Genomic DNA, 23,503 nt, shown 5'->3' with positions numbered 1-23,503 from the left:
TAGCATCTGTGTGGATTTTGATTTTGAGTGCAATCGTTTGGCAACCCTTGCTCAGCAGAAGGAGGAAACAAGACTGCGAATCCTGCGTCGGAGAAGGAAGAGACGGCAGTGAATTCATCCAATAAATGCACAGAGATTGACCCTTGGCGTTTTTTCTACACTTTATCTGGAATTGAGGGATAATCCGGACAAGTTCTTCAATTATGTGCGGATGAGACAGGACTTGTTTGAAACTTTGGTGGAGCGTGTCGGAGAGCAAATCCAGAGAAGGGACACCTACATGCGCTTTTCTATTTCACCGGCGGAGCGTTTGATGGTGACCCTTCGGTAAGTTATCTTTTTTTTGAAAGTTTTCAGATTCTGCAGACTTTTGTCATGTTATTGCTTGTAGTTTGTATTAATTTTACTTTTTTCCCTCCTTTTTTTAACAGATTCCTGGCAACTGGAGAATCCTTCACCTCCCTCCATTTACCAGTTCCGGCTTGGGATATCGACAATCTCTGGAATAGTCGAACAGGCCTGCCGGGCATTGTGGGATTGTCTAAAGGAGGAGTACATCCCACAGCCAACACAGGAAAGGTGGCTGGAGATTGCGGACAATTTTCAAGAAATCTGCCAGTTTCCGAATTGTGTTGGTGCAGTGGATGGGAAGCACATAAGGATTGTGAAACCCATTGGATCTGGATCAGAATTTTTGAACTATAAGAAATTCTTCTCCATTGTACTGATGGCCATTGCAGACTCAAAATGCAAATTTATTGCGGTTGAAATGGTGCGTATGGTTGATCCAATGATTCGCAGGTATTCAAGATGTCCGCAACAGGCCGTCGTTTGTATGGAGACAATTTTGAATTCCCACCTCCAAGACCACTCCCTGGAACAACAGGCCCACCAATGCCATTTGTATGTGTTGGAGACCATGCATTTCAACTGTCTAAACATCTTCTGAAGCCATTTGGAAGTCATGGATTGACACACATGAAAAAAATCTTTAACTATCGATTGACAAGAGCGCGAAGAGTGGTGGAGTGCGCTTTTGGGATTTTAACATCAAAATGAATTGTGCTGTTAACTGCCATTAAAATGAAAACTGAGACTGTGGATGAGGTGGTGAAGGCATGTGTGATCCTGCCCAATTTTGTAATTTCAAAGGAACCTGTTTCCATGGAAGAGAATGTTTGTGAAACCACCTTGTGGGATTATCAGAAGACAAGTGTTCGGAGTACTGTGTCAGTGACAAGTATGAGGGACACATTTGCTGATTATTTTGTGTCACCGGAAGGAAGAGTTGACTGGCAAGATGACAAGGTATAATTTTTTTTTTTTTTTTTGGTATTTTATACCAAGGTTCCTTTTTTGTATAAGAAAAACTTTTTTGCAATTTTTCCTTTTTTGTTTCAGAGTTATGGTACATTTACCAAAGTGTTGTATATATACCTGTACACCACCGGTGTACATTGAACCTTTTTTTTTTACATTTACCCAAGTGTTGTGTATTTAACCTCAACACCACTGTTGTTATTTTTTTTTTGTTTTTTTTTTTACTTAACACTAAAGAAAAAAATTAAACCACACAATAAAATTGTTTCGAAACAAAAAATATTTTTTTTTTTTTTTTTTAGTTTAACAAATTTACAAATGCCGGAATTGTTGGGTGGAGACATCATTGGAGGGGTTAACAGGGCTGACCACATCGAGGGGTGGGGTGGGGTTAGGACTGGGAACAAGGTTGGTGAGGATCAGAAGTGGAAGGGGGGTTTAAAACATGAGGTTGGGATGGGAGTTGATGGACAGAGGAGGTTTGTGGCTGGGGGTGGATACGGTGAGGTCATTGGGGTATAATGCAATGGGAAAGGAAGGTACTGGGAAGAATGGAATGGGGAATTAGAGAAAGGAGAAGGAGTGGTGGGAGGATGGACGGAGGGAGAAAGGACGGACGGTGGAATGATGGACGGAGGGAGGATGGACGGTGGAATGAGACAGTGATGGAATAGGTGCATGGGTAGATTGGGAGGCTTGGGAGACTGCAGTCACTAGAGCATTGTGACAGGCTTGCATCACATGCATCTGCAGGTGAGGATTTAAATATTCCATTTGCCCGACAACTGACTGAAAAAAAATATGTCTCGGCGCCTGGTTTGACTCTGAATTCATCCGCTCCATGTAACTTCTGAGTTCCATGATAGTTTGATTTATCATGTTCAACCCAGAAGTTATCTGCTGTCTTAAAAGTCGGATTGTATTCTGGATGGTTGAATTCAGATTCAAACAGTCAAAGTCAACCTTTCCTGACCTCTCGGACGCTGCCGTCCAGAACCAAAAGTTGGTTGAGATGTTGCGGTAGTGTCAGAGGGGTGGGGTAAAGGGAACTGTAAATCGTCACCTGCAGCTTCATGTGATGAAGACTGCGCTTCTGCTCCAGTGCTGGTGGATGGGACAGAGGGATGACACAAGAGGGAAGGTACAGAGGGGTCGGATACCTCGATGTGGTCCCCGGTGGCGGTCTCCGAAGGGATCCCTCCAGAGGGAGACAACTCAGAAGCAGGCTCCCGAGTGCTGCAGATGGTGCTATAAAAGAGAAAAAAAAATATATTAATATATTGATATTTCATTTGGCCTTGCTGAAAAAAAAAATTAGGTTAAACATGTAAACATTTGTACTAAAGAAATGTTGTGTGGAATATTTACCTTCTGCTCACCATCGTCGACCGGAGGAACGACAGGGCTCTGTAATGTTTATACTGGCTGCTCCTGCGTCCTCTCGATCCACTCGGGGCCTGCATCTCCTTGTTGAAGTCCCTCTTGAAGCGATCCCTGAGTGACCGCCACCGTATGAACCCTGTCACCTGTGAAGGAAAAAAAAACCCAAAGTGGTTAGTATTCAACACTTCACATGCTAGAATTTAAGTTACTGAAATTGGAATACTTACGCACAAAATCCCTGGCCCTCGCATCGAGCTCCTCCCAGTTCTCTATAACCTCCGAACAAACTTCATCCCATAGCCGTCGGGTAGTTGGTTGGTCGGCATGGTAGCGGGTTGCCATGTCCCACAGCGGCTCCTGTGGTTGCACAGCCTCGATGAGGGTGTCCACATCTATGATCATCCCCTCTTCTACTGGTCTGTCGGGAGCACGCTGTGAAACTTGTGAAAAAAAAAAAAAGCAATATTAAATTCAGACACATGAGGTTCATTAATCAATCACCCAAATAAAGGGTTACTTACTGTTCGCCGACCACCGGAAGCATCACCCCGACGACGCTGGGATGTCCTGGGAGTCGCTATAGTGTGGGCACCGGATTGTGAAGACAATAAAAGAAAAAAGAAAAAGTTATGTGCTTGGATGGATGCGTAGTTATTGTGTGTGCTGTGATGAATGTTTGTGTTGGGTGTAGCATTATGTAAGTCAGTGTTTTGTATCTGCTAAACTTACACTCTGCCCGCCCCCTCCTTGCATTTCTCCACCCTGCATGTCTCCTCCTGGAAGCTCCTCAGATTCAGCTTCCTGTGAAAACATAATACATGCATATAGGGTTAAAAAAAAAAAAACTGTGTAAAATAAGAGTAAAAAAAACCCCATTATTTATATTTCCTCGGTTCGCTGATGATGTGAGGGGGAGCTCCCAGAAGAAGACATTATTGCTGCGGCCTAGCTTGCGGGTCTGCTGCGGTCTGGCTGGCGGGTCTGCTGCGGTCCTTCCTAAGCGGATCTGCAAGTATAAAGACACTTGTTAAGCTACTTTACAAAGGATAACAAAAGCTTTCAGGCCTTTATACTTACTGAGAAAATGTAACTCTTTTCTCTGGGTCTGCTGCGGCCTGGCGGGTCTGCTGCGGTCCAGTTTGCGGTCCTTCCTAAACGGATCTGCAAGTATAAATACACTTGTTAGCTACTATACAAAGGATAACCAAAGCTTTCGGGAGTTTATACTTACTGGGAAAATTTAAGTTTTTTCTCTGGGTCTGCTGCGGTCTAGCGATCTGCTGCAGTATGGTTTGCGGGTTCTTCGTGAATAGATCTGCAAGTATAAACACACTTGTAATAAGATTAAAAAAAAATGTTCAGATATATTTTGATTGAAAAACCACCCCAAAAAATTGAATGTTGATATGTGAAATGCGCAACCTTCCCAACCCTCCACCTCGTGTTGCCCTTTAAAAAAAAACAAAACCTTAGTATTGTATGTATACCCACCTGGTTTTGGTATTGCGTGTGTGTAATTACCTGATGCAGAGTTAACTGAGAATCTATCAGTGAGCGTATACCCAAACTTAACGTGACCTTGTTTAGGTATTGCACGTATACCAACACTTAATGTTACCTGGTTTTACAATGATACTACGGACAGTTTTTATTTATTATAATTTTTTTTGTTTTCATTTTTTTTTTTTACAAGTAGGAGCTACTATGCTCTTTATTTTAAATACCACAGTACATGAAAAAAAATAAATTGCTGAACGCATGCTACAGTGACACCATATACAATACCAGTCACACCACATACAATACACACATAACACACAATCACAGCACACTTTGAAATATTCAAATAAAATTACAGTAGTATGAAAATAAAATGCAGTGCACATGCAACAAAAATAAAAAAAAAGTAAACTATGAAAAAAATGCATAATAAAAGTACACACACACGCAGGTAGTACACACACACACACGTCACATACACACAAGCCACAGACACACACAGAAATGCCACACACATAGGTTATACTCACACTTGCAGGTGTTTTTGCTGGCAGGCTGTTGGTGCTGGCACTGTCATGCCTCTCGGTTCTGGCTCGGTGGTGGCAGGCCTCTTGGTCCTGACTTGCTGTTGGCAAGTGCTGGCTTCTGGTGGCAGGCCTCTGGATGCTTGCTGGCTGGCAGGCTGTGTCTGGTATCTTCACTCTTCTGTCTTGATGCTGGTACTGCATGTCTGGGCCCAATTAGCCCACCTTATATAGTTTTTGGACTGTCTTTAAAAGTATCTTTTATTTTCTGAGCATGCTCGGTGCGAAAAAGCGGATTCCGCCGGCGGATTCCGCTAAATGGCGAATCCGCCGCCCATAGGCAGCCATTCTATCGAATGGCGGATCCACCGTGATCCGCCATTTTGACGCAGACAAAAAAACGTTACAAAGTCCGTCCACCTCAGACAGAATCCGCCAGAAATCTGGCGGATCCGCCGAATAGCGGACGTAACGGACGACCATCCGCCAAAATCCGCCACTAATGTAATTAAATGGGGAAAAAAAACGGCGGATCCGCCATTTTCAAAATTTGGCGGATTTTGACTGATGTCGAAAAACTGAAGTGTGAAACAGGCCTTAGATGACCCCTCAGCAAGGTTGGGACGCCCCCCAGTTGACTGGCAAGCTAGTGTTGTTGCTGTGCCTGGACAAGATGTTTCACAAGTTCATCCATGCTGCCGGACGTCTCTTGCTGACTGGCGGATTTCACCCAGGACATGCAGTTGTCTCCAGTCTCTATAAGTGTTCCTGGAACTCTGCCCGCACCCAAAACACCACGTGTGAGGGGTTGACACACTTAGCTTCTTCCTCAGATATACACTGGAACCGTTCTGGTAGTAATTCACCTGCTGATTTATAGTGGATAGCATAAACCTTGGCAGGGTTCAGAGAAATAAACAGAGTCTTGGTAGTAAAGCAAAGATAAAGTCTATCAGAGTCCTTGTCCTGCAGGTTTCACTGCAGGTAACGCACACAGTGTCTTTAGCTCCTATGGGAGCCACGTGGGCGTTCCACTTCTCCCCAATACAGCCATACACCGACTCTCATGGCCTGGTATTTAACACTCATGTGATGGTCACATGACCTTGACCTAACTCAGGTCCTGTCAGGACTCTGCATGTGGAGATACAGTGGAACTCCACCCACCTGCTCTATGAAGGTCCACTAAAATCAGCCCATAACATAGGTTCCTATTAACCCTCTCAGAACTTAGTGTGCTGGAAGCCAAAACACTCTGGTTTTACATCACTGACCGCAATATGCACAGTGACACGTATCTCACTTCACAGTGACTCTGTCACAATTGCAATGCCCCGTATCCAGTGTTGAGTGCCTGTATACAGTGCAGCGCTGTCATGAACTGGGGGTGTTTGGTTGCCCCCAGTTCTTCAGGAGGGATTTATGTATATCCCACATTCCAGTTCCGGTTTTGAACTTGCCGATCTCTGGCGCCCCCTTACCCTAAGGTCAGTTAGGGAACTGAACCTAGGATAAATAGTTGCCAGAAAGGCTGCCTTGCTGCGTACTGGCTATTGGATGCCCTGCCGTGAGGGCGAAAAGACTATTCCCGGTCCTAGGCGGGATTTAAACTTAACCTCTGTCCGTCACTGCCAGGGTCTCCCCAATACCCCAGAACGCACTTCACTGCCACCACTCCGTGATTTGACTTAATATCGAGTCAGGGGCCAACCCAAAACAGTAGCGTTGGCTTGGTCGGAGGACGTGGCTGTAAGTTATTAGAGCAAGGAGAACAAAGCTAGTAAAGTTTTATATTTTACTCCAAAGTGTTTACAAAAGTATAAAAAGATGTTACAAAATGAGACAATTATAATATGTACAGACAATTACAAATAAAAAGGGATTAAGGATGAAAAACACTTACAGTTGTCTCATACAATGGTAAGCAATGTGGTGGGAGCAGGGGTTCCCAAAGGCAAGGATTCAGTCCACAGAATGGATGGTATACGCTGTCTCCTCCAGGACTGAATGCAGCCTGAATGAGCCTCCTAGCCTAATAATTTTCCCTGGGTGACCTCACTGGGAAAATGTTTCCAGAACTGTATTTACCTGGTCACAGAACTGCTCTTTGTGCCAGCTCAGCACACACTAGGGTCTCAAGTTACAGCAGAGAGTGTAACTGGTTGGACTGGGCGAGTGGAATCTCACACACATGCAGCTGTGAAGGGGGGAGCTGCAGGGGGATCAGGGCTTTAGCATGTAAGTCCACAAAACCACGGAGATGTAGCAGTGCTCAGCGTGCTTGATTGAACATTAAGACTTGCATCATATTCCATGACACCTCCCCCTTTTGAACTGCGCTATGGAGGCAGGACCTCTCGGTACTCCTCCATGTGCACCTTGGCAGGCTCGCCCCAGCCGGACAGCCCGTCTGCATTGCCATGCTCGCTGCCCTTTTTGTGTCTTATTGATAAAGTCGTACTGCTGGAGGGCCAGGCTCCAACGTAGCAACCTTCCGTTAGTAGCAGACATGGTGTGCAGCCAGCTCAGGGGGTTGTGGTCGGTCACCACAGTGAAGGTGCATCTGTACAGGTAGGGCTGCAAACGTTGCAGGGCCCAAGCCATGGCCGTGCACACCTTCTCTATGGTGGAATAGGCCACTTTCCTCGGCAGGAGCTTCTGGCTCAGGTACAACAAGGGGTGCTCTTGATTCCCCGAGTCGACCTGGCTGAGCACAGCACCGAGGCCAAACTCGCTGGCGTCGGTCTGTACCAGAAACATCTGACTGCTTTTAACACGGGAGAGTTGCTCAGGGCTGTTTTCAAAGCCCGGAAGGCCACCTCACAGCCGTCTGTCCAGTCATCTGTTTGGGGTAGCTTCTTCCTGGTGAGGTCCATCAAGGGCTTTGCAAGACTGCTATAGTACCCTGCATTGCCCAGGAAGGACATCACCTGTTTCTTGGTCCTGGGGGTGGTCCAGGACGCAATAGCATCCACTCTTCCAGGCTGTGGCCTCATAGAACCCCCGCCTACCCAGTGCCCCAGGTAGTGGACCTCTCTCATGCCCAACTGGCACTTTCCCGGCTTGATGGTCAGGCCTGCTTGGTGGACGTGCCTGAGCACCTCCTGGAGATGCTGAACGTGTTCCTCCCAGGAGGAATTTAAGACGGCAATGCCATCCAGGTACGCCACTGCGCACCTTTCCAGTCCCTGAACATCTGCTGGAATGTGGCAGGTGCATTCTTCATTCCGAAAGGCATGACCGTGGACTTGTACAGTCCAAAGGGGGTGATAAAGGCAGACTTCTCCTGCACCTCGGGGCTCGGGAATCTGCCAGTAACCACGAATCAGATCCATGATGCATAGGTATTTTGCGTTTGCTAACTGCTCAAGCAGCTCTTCGATGCGCGTCATTGGGTGCCCATCAGAGGCGGTGATGGCGTTGAGCCCCCTGTAGTCCACACAGAACTGGGTGGTACAATCCTTCTTTGGCACCGGGACTACAGGTGAGGCCCACGTGCTCCTGGACCATTGAATCACCCCCAGCTGCAACATCTCATCGATCTCCTAGCGCATAACATGCTGCACCTCGTCGGAGATCCGATAAGGTGTCCGCTGTAGTGGGGCATGATTCCCAGTGTCCACTTCGTGAACCGCTATCTCAGTCATTCCGGGTTGGTTGGTAAACACATCCCAGAAGTGTTCCAGCAAGGTTCGCAGATGCGCAGGAGAGGGTCTTCCTCCCCGTCCTCGGGCAGGTTGCAGACCAGTAGGGTGCAGGCTTCACTTTCTTGATGAGCCTTCATCATATTGACGTGAAAGGCCTCGTGCCTACCCTGAGCATGGTCGAGAGTGACCACGTAGGTGACTGGGTTGAGCTGTTGGTGTACGACGTACGGGCCTTCCCAGGCTGCCTGAAGCTTATCCTTTGGTACGAGGACCAGCACCCACACCTTCTGACCCACTTGGTTGGTCCACTCCCAGGTGTTCTGGTGGTACCAGTGCTTCATGTCAGCCTGAGCCTGCATCATGTTATCATGCACCAACTGCGCCAAGGTCTGCATCTTGTCACGGAAGCGCATGACATACTCCATGATAGACAATTCTGAAGGGTTCTGCTCTTGAGTTCCAGGATTCCCTTACCAACCCAAGGGGTCCCCGGACTCGCCTGCCGTACAGGAGCTCAAAAGGGGAGAACCCCGTCGAGGCCTGCGGAACCTCTTGGTAAGCGAGTAGAAGGTGTGGGAGGTACTGCTCCCAGTTGTGTCCTTGGGTCTCAACCAGCATTTTTAGCATCTGTTTGAGGGTACCATTGAAGCGCTCACATAAACCATTGGTTTGGGGGTGATATGCACTCGATACAAGATTCATCCTGCATTTTCTCACAGAGAGCCTCCATTAGGCGAGACATGAATTAGGTCCCCTGGTCAATAAGCATCTCCCTGGGAAATGCTACTGGTGCAAAGATGGCCAACAGTGCATCCGCCACATTATCCACCCTAGGTGAGGACAGAGCTACTGCCTCCGCGTACCGGGTAGCGTAGTATACCACAGCGAGGATGTAACGCTTTCCAGAGCTGCTGGGGACAGACAGGGGGCCCACAGTGTCCACCGCGATCCTCTGGAAAGGCTCCTCTATCACTGGCAAAGAGATAAGGGGAGCCTTGGGAACAGACCCTGACTTCCCCACTTCTTGACAGATGATACAGGAGCGGCAGTAGTTTGTCGTATCTGTCCCCCATCTTGGGCCAATAAAAGTGTTGAGACAGCTGGGCCTTAATTTTGCTGATCCCCAAGTGTCCAGCGAGTGGAGTCTCATGGGCAATCCGCAACAACTCACCCCTAAATTGGTACAGGACCACCAGCTTTTTTTCCTTCAACCACTCCTTTTGGGATTTATCGGGAACTTTCTCCTGGTACAACCTTCCTCGTTCCCAGAACACCCTTTCCTTATCCAACTCGAGAGGCGGACTCTTGGGCAAGGCATCTCAATGCCTCCAGGCTCGCGTCGCAGTGCAGAGCAGCCTGGAACTCCTGGCTGGAGGCAGCCAGAAGTGACATCAAGGTTCCTACCTCGCAGGTACCCTCTGGGACCTGCTCTGGATCCATCTCTGGTTCAATCAACCCTCTGACAGCAGCTACATAGCCTGTCTCCCCAGAGATTTCCACAGACCCGTCAGCCAACGCTGCTATGGGTTCTACCTCCACATCCACCCCCAATACCTCAGGAGCAGTGCTATAAATTACTAATACTGACCTACAAGACCATCTATAACCTGTCTCCCCCATATGTCTCTGAACTAATCTCCCGATACCTTCCCTCACGTAATCTCCGGTCCTCCCAAGACCTCCTTCTCTCCTCCACACCTCTTCAAGAAAGCCTACAACCTGCAATGATCCCGCTACCTCCTTCTCTCTCACCACTACCGGTGATATCACCTCAACCAACACCGGAACTGCTGCAACCCACCAACCTACTGTCTCCTTCCCCACCATCCTGTAGCATGTAAGCCCGAAAGGGCAGGGTCCTCTCTCCACTCTGTATCAGTCTGTCATTGTTAGTTTGTTTACTGTAAGTGATATCTGTAATTTGTATGTAACCCCTTCTCATGTACAGCACCATGGAATCAATGGTGCTATATAAATAAATAATATATGGGGCAGTTACCTTCCTCTGTGCCACTGGTCAGTTACACGACATCATCTTCCTAATGGTTCCCGTGCATCTCCCCATTTCCCTTAGCACTGTAGCTTGCTCCTGTTAGGGGTTCCTTAACCACCTCACCCCATGGGTGATGTGGCTGGGCACTCCTGCTCCTGTAGACGCATCATCATTTTCAGAAAAAATGGTTATCAGGTAAATCATGCTCAGGTAAAGCATGCAATTTCACATCATTAGCATTAACATTACCCTTAGTATCAGATTGGGGAGGGGGATCAGGGACATAATAGGCAAGCATTCTTCCGAAATCAGTCCCCAACAAAACGTCAATGGGCAAGTTTTCGGTCAACCCCACTTCCTTCACCTCGCCCCCGGCACCCCTGTCTATAAAAACCAGGGCCATTGGCAAGGGACAGCAGACGCCCCCAATCCTGGTGACAATCACGGTTTCCCCTGAATAATCTCTTCAGAGGCCGCCAGTTCAATCAGATATGTCCAATCCGATTGCAGGAAAAACATTTGCGAGGGTCTGATGTAGGCCTGGTGTTGGCAAAGGGGACAGGACCTCCGGTGTGTTGGCTGGCAGGGGGCACTGTGGTTGGTTGCAGGATAATCCCCTCTCCAGTTGGCGGTGACTGGCTTCCGCACATCCGGTTTACGGTTGGCCTCATAGGTGTTGGTAATCTGCGCTGCTTTGTCCTTTGGCTCTCAGTCAAGGATGAACTGTCGCACCTCAGCTGGGCAAAGATGTAGGAACTGGTCATTGATCATCAGGTCCCTCAGCTGCTCAGAGGTGGTTGCTGACAGTCCTTAGATCCACTGGTCATACTGGGTTGAGTCCATGCACCACATCGCTCTAACTTTCGTGTGGACCACGTTGGAGTTTCCGGAACTTCTTATGGTACACCTCAGGAGTTAGCTGGTACTTCTTTATCAGGGCCTGCTTGATGGCCTCATAGTCTCCATCTTGGTCTTGAGGGAGAGAAGCAAACGCCTCCAGAGTTTTGCCTTTCAGCCCTGGGGTCAAGTGTCGGGCCCATTGGTTCTCGGGCAGCTGGTACTGTCTGCAGCCTTTCTCAAAGGCCCGCAGAAAAATGTCCAAGTCCCCGTTCTTTTCCATCATGGGAAAGTGCTTTGGCCGGGGTTTATGGATCTGAGTCCTGCTGTGCTCACTGCTGGACTGGGAAGACCTCTGCCCCTGGATTCGGACTAACTCCAGCTGGTACTGTCTCTCTTCCCGCTCTGCTTCTTGCCAGCCTTGGGCCTCGGCGGCTCGGGCCTCTCGATGGTATTGCTGGACCAGCCGCAGACGTCCGTCCTTATCTTCTGCGGGGAGTTGCTACAAGGCCATCCTCAGGTAGTGGTCCACCAAATGGACCTCTGGTTCCGTAACATCAATACTTTGGCTGGTCCCAGCCTCCACTTGACTCTAGGCACGGTTCTGACTCTCTTCAAGTCGTACCATTTCCGCGACCATTTGGTCTTTGTTTTTGCCCGTGGGTCAATCTGCTTCGACGTGCACAGAGCACTAAGAGTGGCCTTGTTCTGCTGCTTATAAAAAGCTTCTCCCAGCTTAACCATGATTGCCAAATAAAAGATTGGACAGAAAAACGAAGAGAAAGGGTAGGGAATAACTGCTATACGCACTGTATTGTCTCAGCACTACTAAACACTGAGTTTGTTCTCCGCAACTTTTGTGCACGGTCCTCGCAAGAACCGTGCACGTTTTTAGTGAGAGGAATGATTGCTCAAACCCGATCACTAATGCTCTGTTATCCCACCGCTGCCACCAATATGTCATGAACTGGGGGTGTTTGGTTGCACCCAGTTCTTCAGGTGGATTTATGTATATCCCACTTTCCAGTTCCGGTTTGGAACTTGCAGCTCTCTGGCTCCCCCTTACCCTCAGGTCATTCAGGGAACTGCACCTAGGATAAATAGTCACCAGTATGGCTACCTTGCTGCATACTGGCTATTGGATACTCTGCAGTGAGGGCGAAAAGACTATTCCCGATCCCAAGCGGGATTTACACCTATCAATCTCTGTCGGTCACTGCCAGGGTCTCCCCAATACCCCAGAGTGCACTTCGCTGCCACTGGCCCCTGATTTGACTTAATATTGAGTCAGGAGCCAACCCAAAACAGTAGCGTTGACTTAGTCGAAGGACGTGGCCGTAAGTTATTAGAGCAAGGAGAACAATGCTAGTAAAGTTTTATGTTTTACTCCAAAGTGTTTACAAAAGTATAAAAAGATGTTACAAAATGAGACTTATAATATGTACAGACAATTACAAATAAAAAGGGATTAAGGATGAAAAACACAGTTATCTCAGACAATGGTAAGCCATGTGGTGGGGGGAGGGGTTCCCAAAGGCAAGGATTCAGTCCACAGCATGGATGGTATACTGTGTGTCTGTGTGTGTGTATATATATATATATATATATATATATATATATATATATATATATATATATATATATATATATATATATATATATATATATATATATATATATATATAATATATAATATATTTTTTTTACACACAGCCCTACATTACACACATGTACAGTGTAGACCTACACTATACTTATACAGTATATATTACACATGTACGGTGTAGAGCTACACTATATATATATATATATATATATATATATATATATATATATACAGTATATATATTACACACAGCACTACATTACACATGTACGGTGTAGAGCTACACAGCTACACTACATATACAGTATATATTACACACAGCACTACATTACACACATGTACAGTGTAGAGCTACACTATACATATACAGTACACACACACTCAGCTTTATACATATATAGATGGATATATGGGCACTGGACTGTGGGATGGAGGATATGTATACACTATACATATACAGTATATATAACATACTGCCCTACATTACACATGTACGGTGTAGAGCTACACTATACATATACAGTATATATAACACACTGACCTACATTACACACATGTACGGTGTAGAGCTACACTATACATATACAGTATATATATTATACACAGCCCTACATTACACACATGTACGGTGTAGAGCTACACTATATATATATATATATATATATATACAGTATATATTAGTAGCATAGTTAGCAAGGCCAAAAAAAGACATTTGTCCATCCAGTTCAGCCTGTAATCCATCATAATAAATCCCCAAATCTTCATCCTTCTAAAGAACCTAATAACTGTAAGATACAATATCGTTATGCTCCAAGAAGACATCCAGGCCTCTCTTGAACCCCTCGACTGAGTTCGCATCACCACCTCCTCAGGCAGGGAATTCCAGATTGTCACTGCCCTAACAGTAGAGAATCCTCTTCTATTTTGGTGGAAAAACCTTCTCTCCTCCAGATGCAGAGAATTCCCCCTTGTAACCGTCACATTCCTTGTATTAACAGATCCTCGGAGAGATATTTGTATATTGTCCTCTTATATACTTATACATGGTTATTAGATCACCCCTCAGTTTTCTTTTTTTCTAGACTAAATTATCCTAGTTTTTCTAGTCACTCTGGATATTGTAGGTCCCCCATCCCCTTTATTAATTTTGTTGCCCTCCTTTGTACTGACTCTATTTCCATTATATCCTTCCTGAGCACCGGTGCCCAAAACTGTACACAGTACTCCATGTGCGGTCTAACCAGGGATTTGTACAGAGGCAGTATAATGCTCTCATCATGTGTATCCAGACCTCTTTTTATTCACCCCATAATCCTATTTGCCTTGGCAGCCGCTGCCTGGCACTGGCTGCTCCAGGTAAGTTTATCATTAACTAGGATCCCCAAGTCCTTCTCCATGTCAGATTGACCCAGTGGTTTCCCGTTCAATGTGTAATACAAATACAGTGTGTGTGTAATATATAATATAATATATATATATATATATTACACACAGCCCTACATTACACACATGCACAGTGTAGAGCTACACTATACATATACAGTATATATATTACACACAGCCTTACATTACACACATGTACGGTGTAGAGCTACACTATACATATACAGTATATATATTACACACAGCCCTACTTTACACACCTGTACGGTATAGAGCTACACTATACATATACAGTATATATAACACACAGCCCTACATTACACACATGTACAGTGTAGAGCTACACTATACATATACAGTATTACACACAGCCCTACATTACACACATGTACAGTGTAGAGCTACACTATACATATACAGTATTACACACAGCCCTACATTACACACATGTACGGTGTAGAGCTACACTATACATATACAGTATATATATTACACACAGCCCTACATTACACACATGTACAGTGTACTGTAGAACTACATTATACATATACAGTATATATATTACACACAGCCCTACATTACACACATGTACAATGTACTGTAGAGCTACACTATACATATACAGTATATATTACACACAGCCCTTCATTACACACATGTCCGGTGTAGATCTACACTATACATATACAGTGTGAAGCAAAAAAAGAAGAAATATGCAGCACTCACCAATGTAGCTGAAAAAATGTGAGTCTTTATTTCACATAATTTCCATAAAATGTGTGGACATGCAGGACGTGAAGGAATGCTAGGGGAGGGAGGTGCCGGACAACGGCCGTTTCGCGATTACTCGCTTCTACGGGTCCATATACAGTATATATATATTACACACAGCCCTACATTACACACATGTACAGTGTAGAGCTACACTATACATATACAGTATATATATTACTCACTGCCCTACATTATACATATGTACAGTGTAGAGCTACACTATACATATACAGTATATAACTCGCTGCCCTACATTACACACATGCACAGTGTAGAGCTACACTATACATATACAGTATATATATTACACACAGCCCCACATTATACACATGTACGGTGTAGAGCTACACCATACATATACAGTATATATATTACACACAGCCCTACATTACACACATGTACGGTGTAGAGCTACACTATACATATACAGTATATATATTACACACAGCCCTACATTAAACACATGTACGGTGTAGAGCTACACTATACATACACAGTATATATAACACACAGCACTATATTACACACATGTACAGTGTAGAGCTAAACTATACATATACAGTATATATATTACTCGCTGCCCTACATTACACACATGTACGGTGTAGAGCTACACTATACATATACAGTATATATATTAAACACGTACGGTGTAGAGCTGCACTATACAGATACAGTATATACATTACACACAGCCTTACATTACACACACGTATGGTGTAGATCTACACTATACATATACAGTATATATTACACACAGCCCTATATTACACACATGTACGGTGTAGAGCTACACTATAAATATTTATATATATATACAGTATATATAACAGCCCTACATTACACACATGTACAGTGTAGAGCTACACTATACACAAGCAGTATATATATTACACACAGCCCTACATTACACACATGTACAGTATATATACAAATATCCATTGCTTTACAATTAGCAGGTGAAATAAGTTTTGAACACGTCATCAGTTTTGTAAGTAAATCTATTTCTAAAGATGCTATTAGCATGAAATTCTCCCCAGATGTCAGTAACAGCGCATCCAATCCATACAGGGAAAGAATCTTCTCATGATGGGTAAAACCAGTGAACTTTCTCAAGACCTTCGCAAACTTATTGTTGCAAAACATACTGATGGCATTGGTTACAGAAAAATTTCTAAACTACTGAAGGTTTCAGTGAGCACCGTTGGGGCCATAATCCGGAAGTGGAAAGAACATCATTTCACCATAAACCGGCCACGATCAGGGGCTCCCCGCAAGATTTCAGAAAAAGGAGTGAAAACCATGATCAGAAAAGTTGTCCAGGAGCCAAGGACCACCTGTGGAGAGCTACAGAAAGACCTGGAATCAGCAGGAACAATTGTTTCAAAGAAAACGATTAGTAATACACTCAACCACCATGGCCTGTATGCACACTCACCACTCAAGACTCCATTGCTAAAAAAAAAGCATGTTCAAGCATGTTTACAGTATGCTCCGCAACATTTAGACAAACCTGTGAAATCCTGGGAAAATATGGTCTTATTAGATGAGACCAAAATTGAACTGTTTGAATGCCATAATAAACATCATGTTTGGAGGCCAAAAGGCACTGCATGTCATACCATGGTTACTCCCCTTCTAAATCAGAAGATGTCGAGCAGTGCCATCAGCTCAGAACTGGCAGCAACCAGTGGGATCCAGCTACACCCATGTACTGTTCAGAGAAGTCTGTCCAGAAAAGGAAGAATTGGATCCAAAAAGCCAAGCCTTCAACATGGGAACAAGTCCAAGCAAGTTGACTATTCAGAAAAACAAGAGGTATGATCCGTACATATAGAGACATTGGGTTGTGGATGTAGAAGGATTACATGTTCGGAGTGTAGCTATAGCGGTATTACATGTAGTTGTATGGAGGCATTATATGTCGGGGTGTAGATATAGAGGTATTACTTGTAGGAGGTGTATAGAAGTATTATAAGTCGAGGTGTCGATATAGCGGTATTACATGTAGGTGAGTAGAGACATTCTATCTTGGGGGTGTCGATATAGCAGTATTACAGTTGTGCTCAAAAGTTTACATACCCCTGCAGAATTTTTGCTTTCTTGGACTTTTTTCAGAGGATATGAATCTTAACACCAAAACTTTTTCTCCACTCATGGTTACTGGTTGAGTGAAGCCTTTTATTGTCAAACTACTGTGTTTTCTCTTTTTAAATCATAATGGAAAAATATTCAGAATTGAGTCCTCAATGGTGGATACGTTTTAATGGCTAACTGAAAAGATGGTAACAAATTGCAAGCTTTCGAGACTACTCATGTCTCTTCATCAGGCATTGACTAATACAAAATCTGAAGAATCACATATTTATGCACAACACAGCACAGAAAAAATGCAATAGATAAGACAAGTGACGTGAAGCAGAACTATTATTATGAGGGAGTGATAGACAGTTATGGCCATAAATATTGGACCAGTTCAAAGATCCAGGAGTGAGTTTTATTGTCCTCTGATTGGGGTCTGGTAATGTGTTGTGATGCACCCACAAGGTCTTAGGAGCAAATTCCTTAATTGATGTAAAAAGACATAAGACACATTCATTCCTGCACTGAGTGTGTCAAAGGTCATCATGAGTTTGTTCTCCCAGACCCTCCTGTCTCTCTGAGGTGTGAAGTTACCTTTCAATACCAGTAACTTCATGTCCATGGTGCTGTGATCAGGCATGCAAAAAATGTTTTGCCACAGGTAGATCCATTCTTTTTTTCTCTTATTGTGTGACAATGAGAATTCATTCTTGTCCCCAGTTTTTGCCCGTTCTCCCCCACATACAAGACCCCCAGTTGGACATTTAGTACAATTAAATAGGTACACCACATTAGACGTGATGCAGCTGAAAGTACCTGGGATCTTGTAGTCCTGATGTGAGTTGGGGAAATTTATCTTGTCGTGGTCATTAAAAATGGACAGGTTTTACATTTTTTCTGGTTGCAGGTAAAGGTTCCTGTAGCTGTTGGAGAGGACAGGGAGCTTCTAACAATGATGCTTCATAGATTTGGGGTCTGCATAAAACACAGTAGTGGGGGGGGTCTGGAAAAAAAGATTGTAATTGGGCATCTTTTTGTAGTAAAGGTTGTAATTTCCGTGCAGCTCTCTTTAGCACCTCCAGATTTGGATCTGGATTGTAGGTGACCACTCGAGGCACCCGGTTATTTTCTTCTTTAGCTTTGTAATGTAGCAGGTGATTCCTTGACATTCTGGTGGCTCTTGTAATTTGGTTTTCAATTGTTCTTGGATGGTAGCCCTGATTCAAAAAGGTCTTTTTGAGGCAAACAAGGTGTTCATCTCTATCTATGGGGTTGGAACATATACGATTGTATCTGATGGCTTGGCTGTAGATAATAGAGTTCTTTATGTGTTTTGGATGGCAACTGTCCCATTTAAGGTATGTTGGACGGTGGATTGGCATCTGATACAGGGATGTCACTCTTTCATTGTTCTTTAGCTTACATTTGGAGAGAGGTCAACAAGGCCAATGATGAAAGGATCACCATTCTTACTGTAAAGCATGGAGGTGGATCGCTGATGTTTTGGGGATGTGTGAGCTACAAAGGCACAGGAAACTTAGTCAAAGTTGAAGGAAAGATGAATGCAGCACGATTAATCATAATGACAACCCAAACCATCCAAATCACCCTGATCAAAAGTTCACATAATCTGGTGATTTTGGCCTGATAACATGTACAGAAGTTGACACAAATGGGTTTGAATGGCTACTAAAGGTAACATCTTCACCTGTGACAAATGCCGGGAAAATTGTTCAGGATGCAAATAAAAACCCACAAATAACTTCAGCTGAAACACTGGACACTGAAAACTAGCGGTGTGGCTGTTTCAAGATGCACAATAAGGAGGCACTTGAAGAAAAATGGGCTGCATGGTCGAGTCACCTAAAGAAAGCGCAAGTGCCACAAAGTATATTGCCTAGAAGATGCAAAACAGCACAGAGACAAGCCTCAAAACTTCTGGAACAAGGTAATCAAGGTAATTTGGAGTGATGAGACCAAAATTAAACTTTTTGGCCACAACCATAAACGTTACATTTGGAGAGAGGTCAACAAGGCCAATGATGAAAGGATCACCATTCCTACTGTAAAACATGGAGGTGGATCGCTGATGTTTTGGGGATGTGTGAGCTACAAAGGCACAGGAAACTTGGTCAAAGTTGAAGGAAAGATGAATGCAGCACGTTATCAGCAAATACTGGAGGCAAATTTGCAATCATCAGCCTGGAAGCTGCACATGGGACGTACTTGGACATTCCAACATGACAATAATCCAAAGCACAAGGCCAAGTCGACCTGTCCTTGGCTACAGCAGAACAAAGTGAAGGTTCTGGAGTGGCCATCTCAGTCTCCTGAGCTCAATATCATTTGAGCCACTCTGGGGAGATCTCAAGCGCGCAGTTCATGCTAGACAGCCCAGGAATTTACAGGAGCTGGAGGCTTTTTGCCAAGATAAGTGGGCAGCTTTACCATCTGAGAAAATAAAGAACCTCATCCACAACTACCACAAAAGACTTCAAGCTGTCATTGATGTTAGAGGGGGCAATACACGGTATTAAGAAATGGGGTATGTGAACTTTTGATCAGGGTCATTTGCTTTCTTCTGGCGACTCGACCATGCAGCCCTTTTTTTTTTTTCAAGTGTCTCCTTAATGGGCATCTTGAAACGGCCACACTGCTAGTTTTCAGAGAGTCCAGTATTTCAGCTGATGTTATTTATGGGTTTTTCTTTGCATACCGAACAATTTTCCTAGCATTTCTCACAGGTGAGGATCTTACCTTTAGTAGCCATTCAACCCATTTGTGTCAACTTCTGTGCATGTTATCAGGCCAAAATAACCAGGGTATGTAAACTTTTGATCAGGGTCATTTGGATGTTTTGGGTTGTCATTATGATTATAAAGAGAAAACACAGTAGTCTGACAATAAATTGCTTCACCCAACCACTAACCATAAGCGTTATCATTCATATTATCTGAAAACATCCAAGAAAGCAAAAATTCTCCTCGGTATGTATACTTTTGAGCACAACTGTACATGTAGGTGAGTAGAGGCATTATATGTCGGGGTGTCGATATAGCGGTATTACATGTAGGAGGTGTATAGAAGTATTATATGTCTAGAATATAGATGAAGACATTTTATATGTAGGTGTAGAGTTATTAGGAAGGTGGTCTCTTCTGGTTGAGTAGATGATCTGGCCTCGGGGTTGTCCGCTCCTGCTCTAGCATTCTCTTTCCCCGCAGGACTGGACTTTCGTGTCTGAGGAGCGCCAGGAGTTCTGTGGTTTCTTTGATCAGATTGTGCAGGATCTGACTGCGGAGGATTGGGGTCACCCTGAGATTGGCGATGCGATGTTGCGCTTGCGGCAGGTGAGATTCTTGATTTGATCTTGCGTGGAGATCGTTTTCCATGGTCCTTCTGTTTCTTACATGGCGGTTTATTGTGCAGGTACTGGAGTACAACGCTGCTGGGGGCAAGTGCAATCACGGGATGACCGTCCTAGCCTCGTATCTGGAGTTGGTGGGTCCCGAGCTGCAGAAGGATGAGAATATCCAGAGGGCATTGGCGGTGGGCTGGTGTGTGGAGCTGGTAGGTGTGCTGCCCTGTGGCTCCTGCCCCGTTATTCGCGGACCTCTCCATCCTCATCGTCTCTTCTTTTAGCTCCAGGCTTTCTTCCTGGTGGCTGATGACATTATGGATAACTCTGTGACCCGTCGCGGGCAGCCATGCTGGTACAGGAGGGTAGGTGGTTATAGAGAGGAGGGGGATATGCTGTTACACGATGGATATGCTGATCATACTTCTCCTCCTGTAGGCCGGCATCGGACTGGACGCCATCAATGATTCCTTCCTACTGGAGGCCTCCATATACCGTGTCCTGAAGAAGTACTGCCGACAGCAGCCATATTACCTCAGCCTGCTGGAGCTTTTTCTGGAGGTGAGAAGGGACCTCCGATTGTCACCCCCAGATCTTGGGAGGTGCTATACCTGGCAGCATGTTCCACTGTGTGTGAAGGGTGTTGTGCCTGGGTGTACATCCCACTCTGAGGGGGGAAATGTACCTGGCGACACATTTTACTGTGTGAGGTTGGTGGGAGGTGTGCTGTGCCTGGGTGTACATACCTCTGTGAGGAGATGATGTGCCTGGATGTACATACCACTGTGCGAGGGAGGTAGGAGCGTTGTCTGGCAGTACGAACCACTATGCGATGTTTCCGGATGTGAGAACCACTGTGTGTGTGCTTTGTGGTGGTGGTGGGGGGGTGTTGAGCCTGGTGCTGGCAGTATGTACCACTGTGGGAAAGGTGGGCATGTGCCTGGCAGTACATACCCCTGTGCAGGGGGTGTTGTGCATGTCGGTACATACCACTGAGCGGGGTGGGGGTGCTATGCCTGGCAGAATGTACAACTTCTCTTCTGCTCGCAGACCTATCAGACAGAGCTGGGGCAGACGGAACATACAGTACCACTATGCTGGGAGGGACACAGTGCCTGGCAGTTATGCTCGCAGACCTCCTATCTGACGGAGCTGGGTCAGACGATGCATACCACTGTGCGGAGAGGGGGTGCTGTGCCTGGTAGTTATACTTGCTCTTCTGCTCGCAGACCTCCTATCCAAATGAGCTAAGGCAGGCAGTACATACTACTCTGCACGTAGGAGGTGCTGTGCCTGGCAGTCACATTCTCTCTTCTGCTCGCAGACCTCCTATCAGACGGAGCTGGGGCAGACGCTGGACCTGATCACGGCTCAGCCAGGGAAGGTTGATTTGGATTGGTACACAGAGAGCAGGTGAGTGACACCCATTTTCTTGCCCTGTTTTTGACCTTCAGCTTCTCACACCCGTATCTCTTTTAGGTATAAGTCCATTGTGAAGTACAAGATGGCCTTCTACACCTTCTACCTGCCGGTAGCTGCTGCCATGTATATGGTGAGTATATAGGGCTGCTGCTCCGACGGAGGATAGGGCAGTCCGATGTTACCAGTCTTCTCTACTCTCAGGCCGGGATAGACAGCGAGGACGATCACCAGAACGCCAAAACTATCCTGCTGGAAATGGGCGAGTTCTTCCAGATCCAGGTGAGGTGGGTGATGGTGGGGTGCGGTGACTCCAATATCTCCAAGTATTAATATCCTTTTGTGTGGCCAGGACGATTATCTGGACTGTTACGGGGACCCCAATATCACAGGGAAGATCGGGACTGACATCCAGGACAACAAGTGCTGCTGGCTGGTGGTGGAGGCCCTGAAGAGAGTGACCCCCGAACAGCGTGACATTCTTCAGGTATAGAGGGGTGCAGTCAACCCATCCGTACACTACGTCACACCCGACCAGAGAGCAGCCATCACCTCCGCCGTACACTACATCAGACCCCATCAGAGAGCAGCCATCACCGCTGCCGTACACTACGTCACACCACACCAGAGAGCTGCCGTCTCCTCCTCCTTACACTATCACACCCCACCAGAGAGCAGTCGTTTTACCCCACCAGTTATCAGGCCTGGTGGGCTTCACGCCATCTCCCGTCCCATGCATTAACCCTTGCTTTTGTTACCAGGCGAACTATGGGCAGGATGACACAGAGAAGGTGCAGCGGGTGAAGCAATTGTATGAGGAGCTGGACCTCTTGGGGGTCTACATGCAATACAAGGAGGACAGTTACCAGAGACTGCAGACCCTCATCTCTCATCATGCCAATGGTCTGTCCAAAGAGATTTTCCTAGGGCTGGCACGTAAAATCTACAAAAGGCAGAAGTGAAGCCATGAACTGTATATAACCCCCCCCATCCAGAGGGGCTTCTCCGGCAGGTCCTGTATGATGCCCTCTGCCATGGCTGACATAAGTGGACAGGGCTGTGCCCACAGTATGTCTCTGTATCAGTGTTACACTTTGATATTCTGGGAGATTTGGAATGGCTCTCTGTTCTGAGGACCCACAACACTGAAGACCATGTCTGTAAACGGTTGTAGCCGCGACTCCTGCTGGGTTAGATGTGAATGAGGAAATAAAAAAATTAGGTTTTCTACAAGAAGTATGAGACCATGTCTTATTCAACGTTCATCAGCCCGCACTGGGGCTAAGAGCCAATGCCATCGATCACATATACTGAGCCCAGAAGTTGTCACCAGTGCCACCGATCACATATACTGAACCCAGAAGTTGTCATTAAAGCCACCGATTAAAAAGAGCAAAGAGGGCATACAAAAGAGCAGGAATCACCTTAAAAAATAACAATTTTATTTCATAGGAGATACAAAACACCACAGAAATGAATAAAGACACTTAAAATATACAATGGTTACCACATGTAACCTGTATGCAAGAGAACGGCACATAGCCCTGTGTCAAAATTGTACAATGTATAAATTTCTAGATGAAAAATCAGTACAGTGTTCAGCCTCTCAATTTCATAAATATACAGTGAATAAGAATACACACATACAGCTCTATTACTGGGAGGTAGGATGTAAGG

General features: G+C 45.4%; 1 protein-coding gene across 6 annotated transcripts in view; it reads left to right on the top strand.

The window, feature by feature from the left end:
* The window catches only part of LOC141055658 (farnesyl pyrophosphate synthase-like), a 133,006-nt gene extending 109,944 nt beyond the window's left edge, over positions 1–23,062 (top strand). For 3 of the 6 annotated variants that reach the window (XM_073552330.1, XM_073552328.1, XM_073552331.1), the window contains 10 exons: positions 16,039–16,785; positions 20,274–20,399; positions 20,479–20,619; positions 20,692–20,772; positions 20,846–20,968; positions 21,732–21,820; positions 21,887–21,959; positions 22,031–22,108; positions 22,179–22,313; positions 22,588–23,062. In XM_073552330.1, coding sequence (XP_073408431.1) covers positions 16,039–16,785; positions 20,274–20,399; positions 20,479–20,619; positions 20,692–20,772; positions 20,846–20,968; positions 21,732–21,820; positions 21,887–21,959; positions 22,031–22,108; positions 22,179–22,313; positions 22,588–22,788 — 1,794 coding nt within the window. In that variant the 3' untranslated portion in view covers positions 22,789–23,062. Of the gene's footprint in view, positions 1–609; positions 1,309–16,038; positions 16,786–20,273; positions 20,400–20,478; positions 20,620–20,691; positions 20,773–20,845; positions 20,969–21,541; positions 21,707–21,731; positions 21,821–21,886; positions 21,960–22,030; positions 22,109–22,178; positions 22,314–22,587 lie in introns of those variants that run through there. The other 3 variants (XM_073552329.1, XM_073552333.1, XM_073552332.1) reach the window with 3 other exon arrangements.
* Positions 23,063–23,503: the final 441 nt, after the last annotated feature.

Source organism: Dendrobates tinctorius, unplaced genomic scaffold (genome assembly GCF_039654945.1).
Source record: "Dendrobates tinctorius isolate UK_male_01 unplaced genomic scaffold, ASM3965494v1 ptg000189l, whole genome shotgun sequence".
NCBI lineage: Eukaryota > Metazoa > Chordata > Amphibia > Anura > Dendrobatidae > Dendrobates > Dendrobates tinctorius.
The sequence above is the reverse complement of the archived record's forward strand: the minus strand, read 5'-3'. Positions and strand labels throughout refer to the sequence as shown.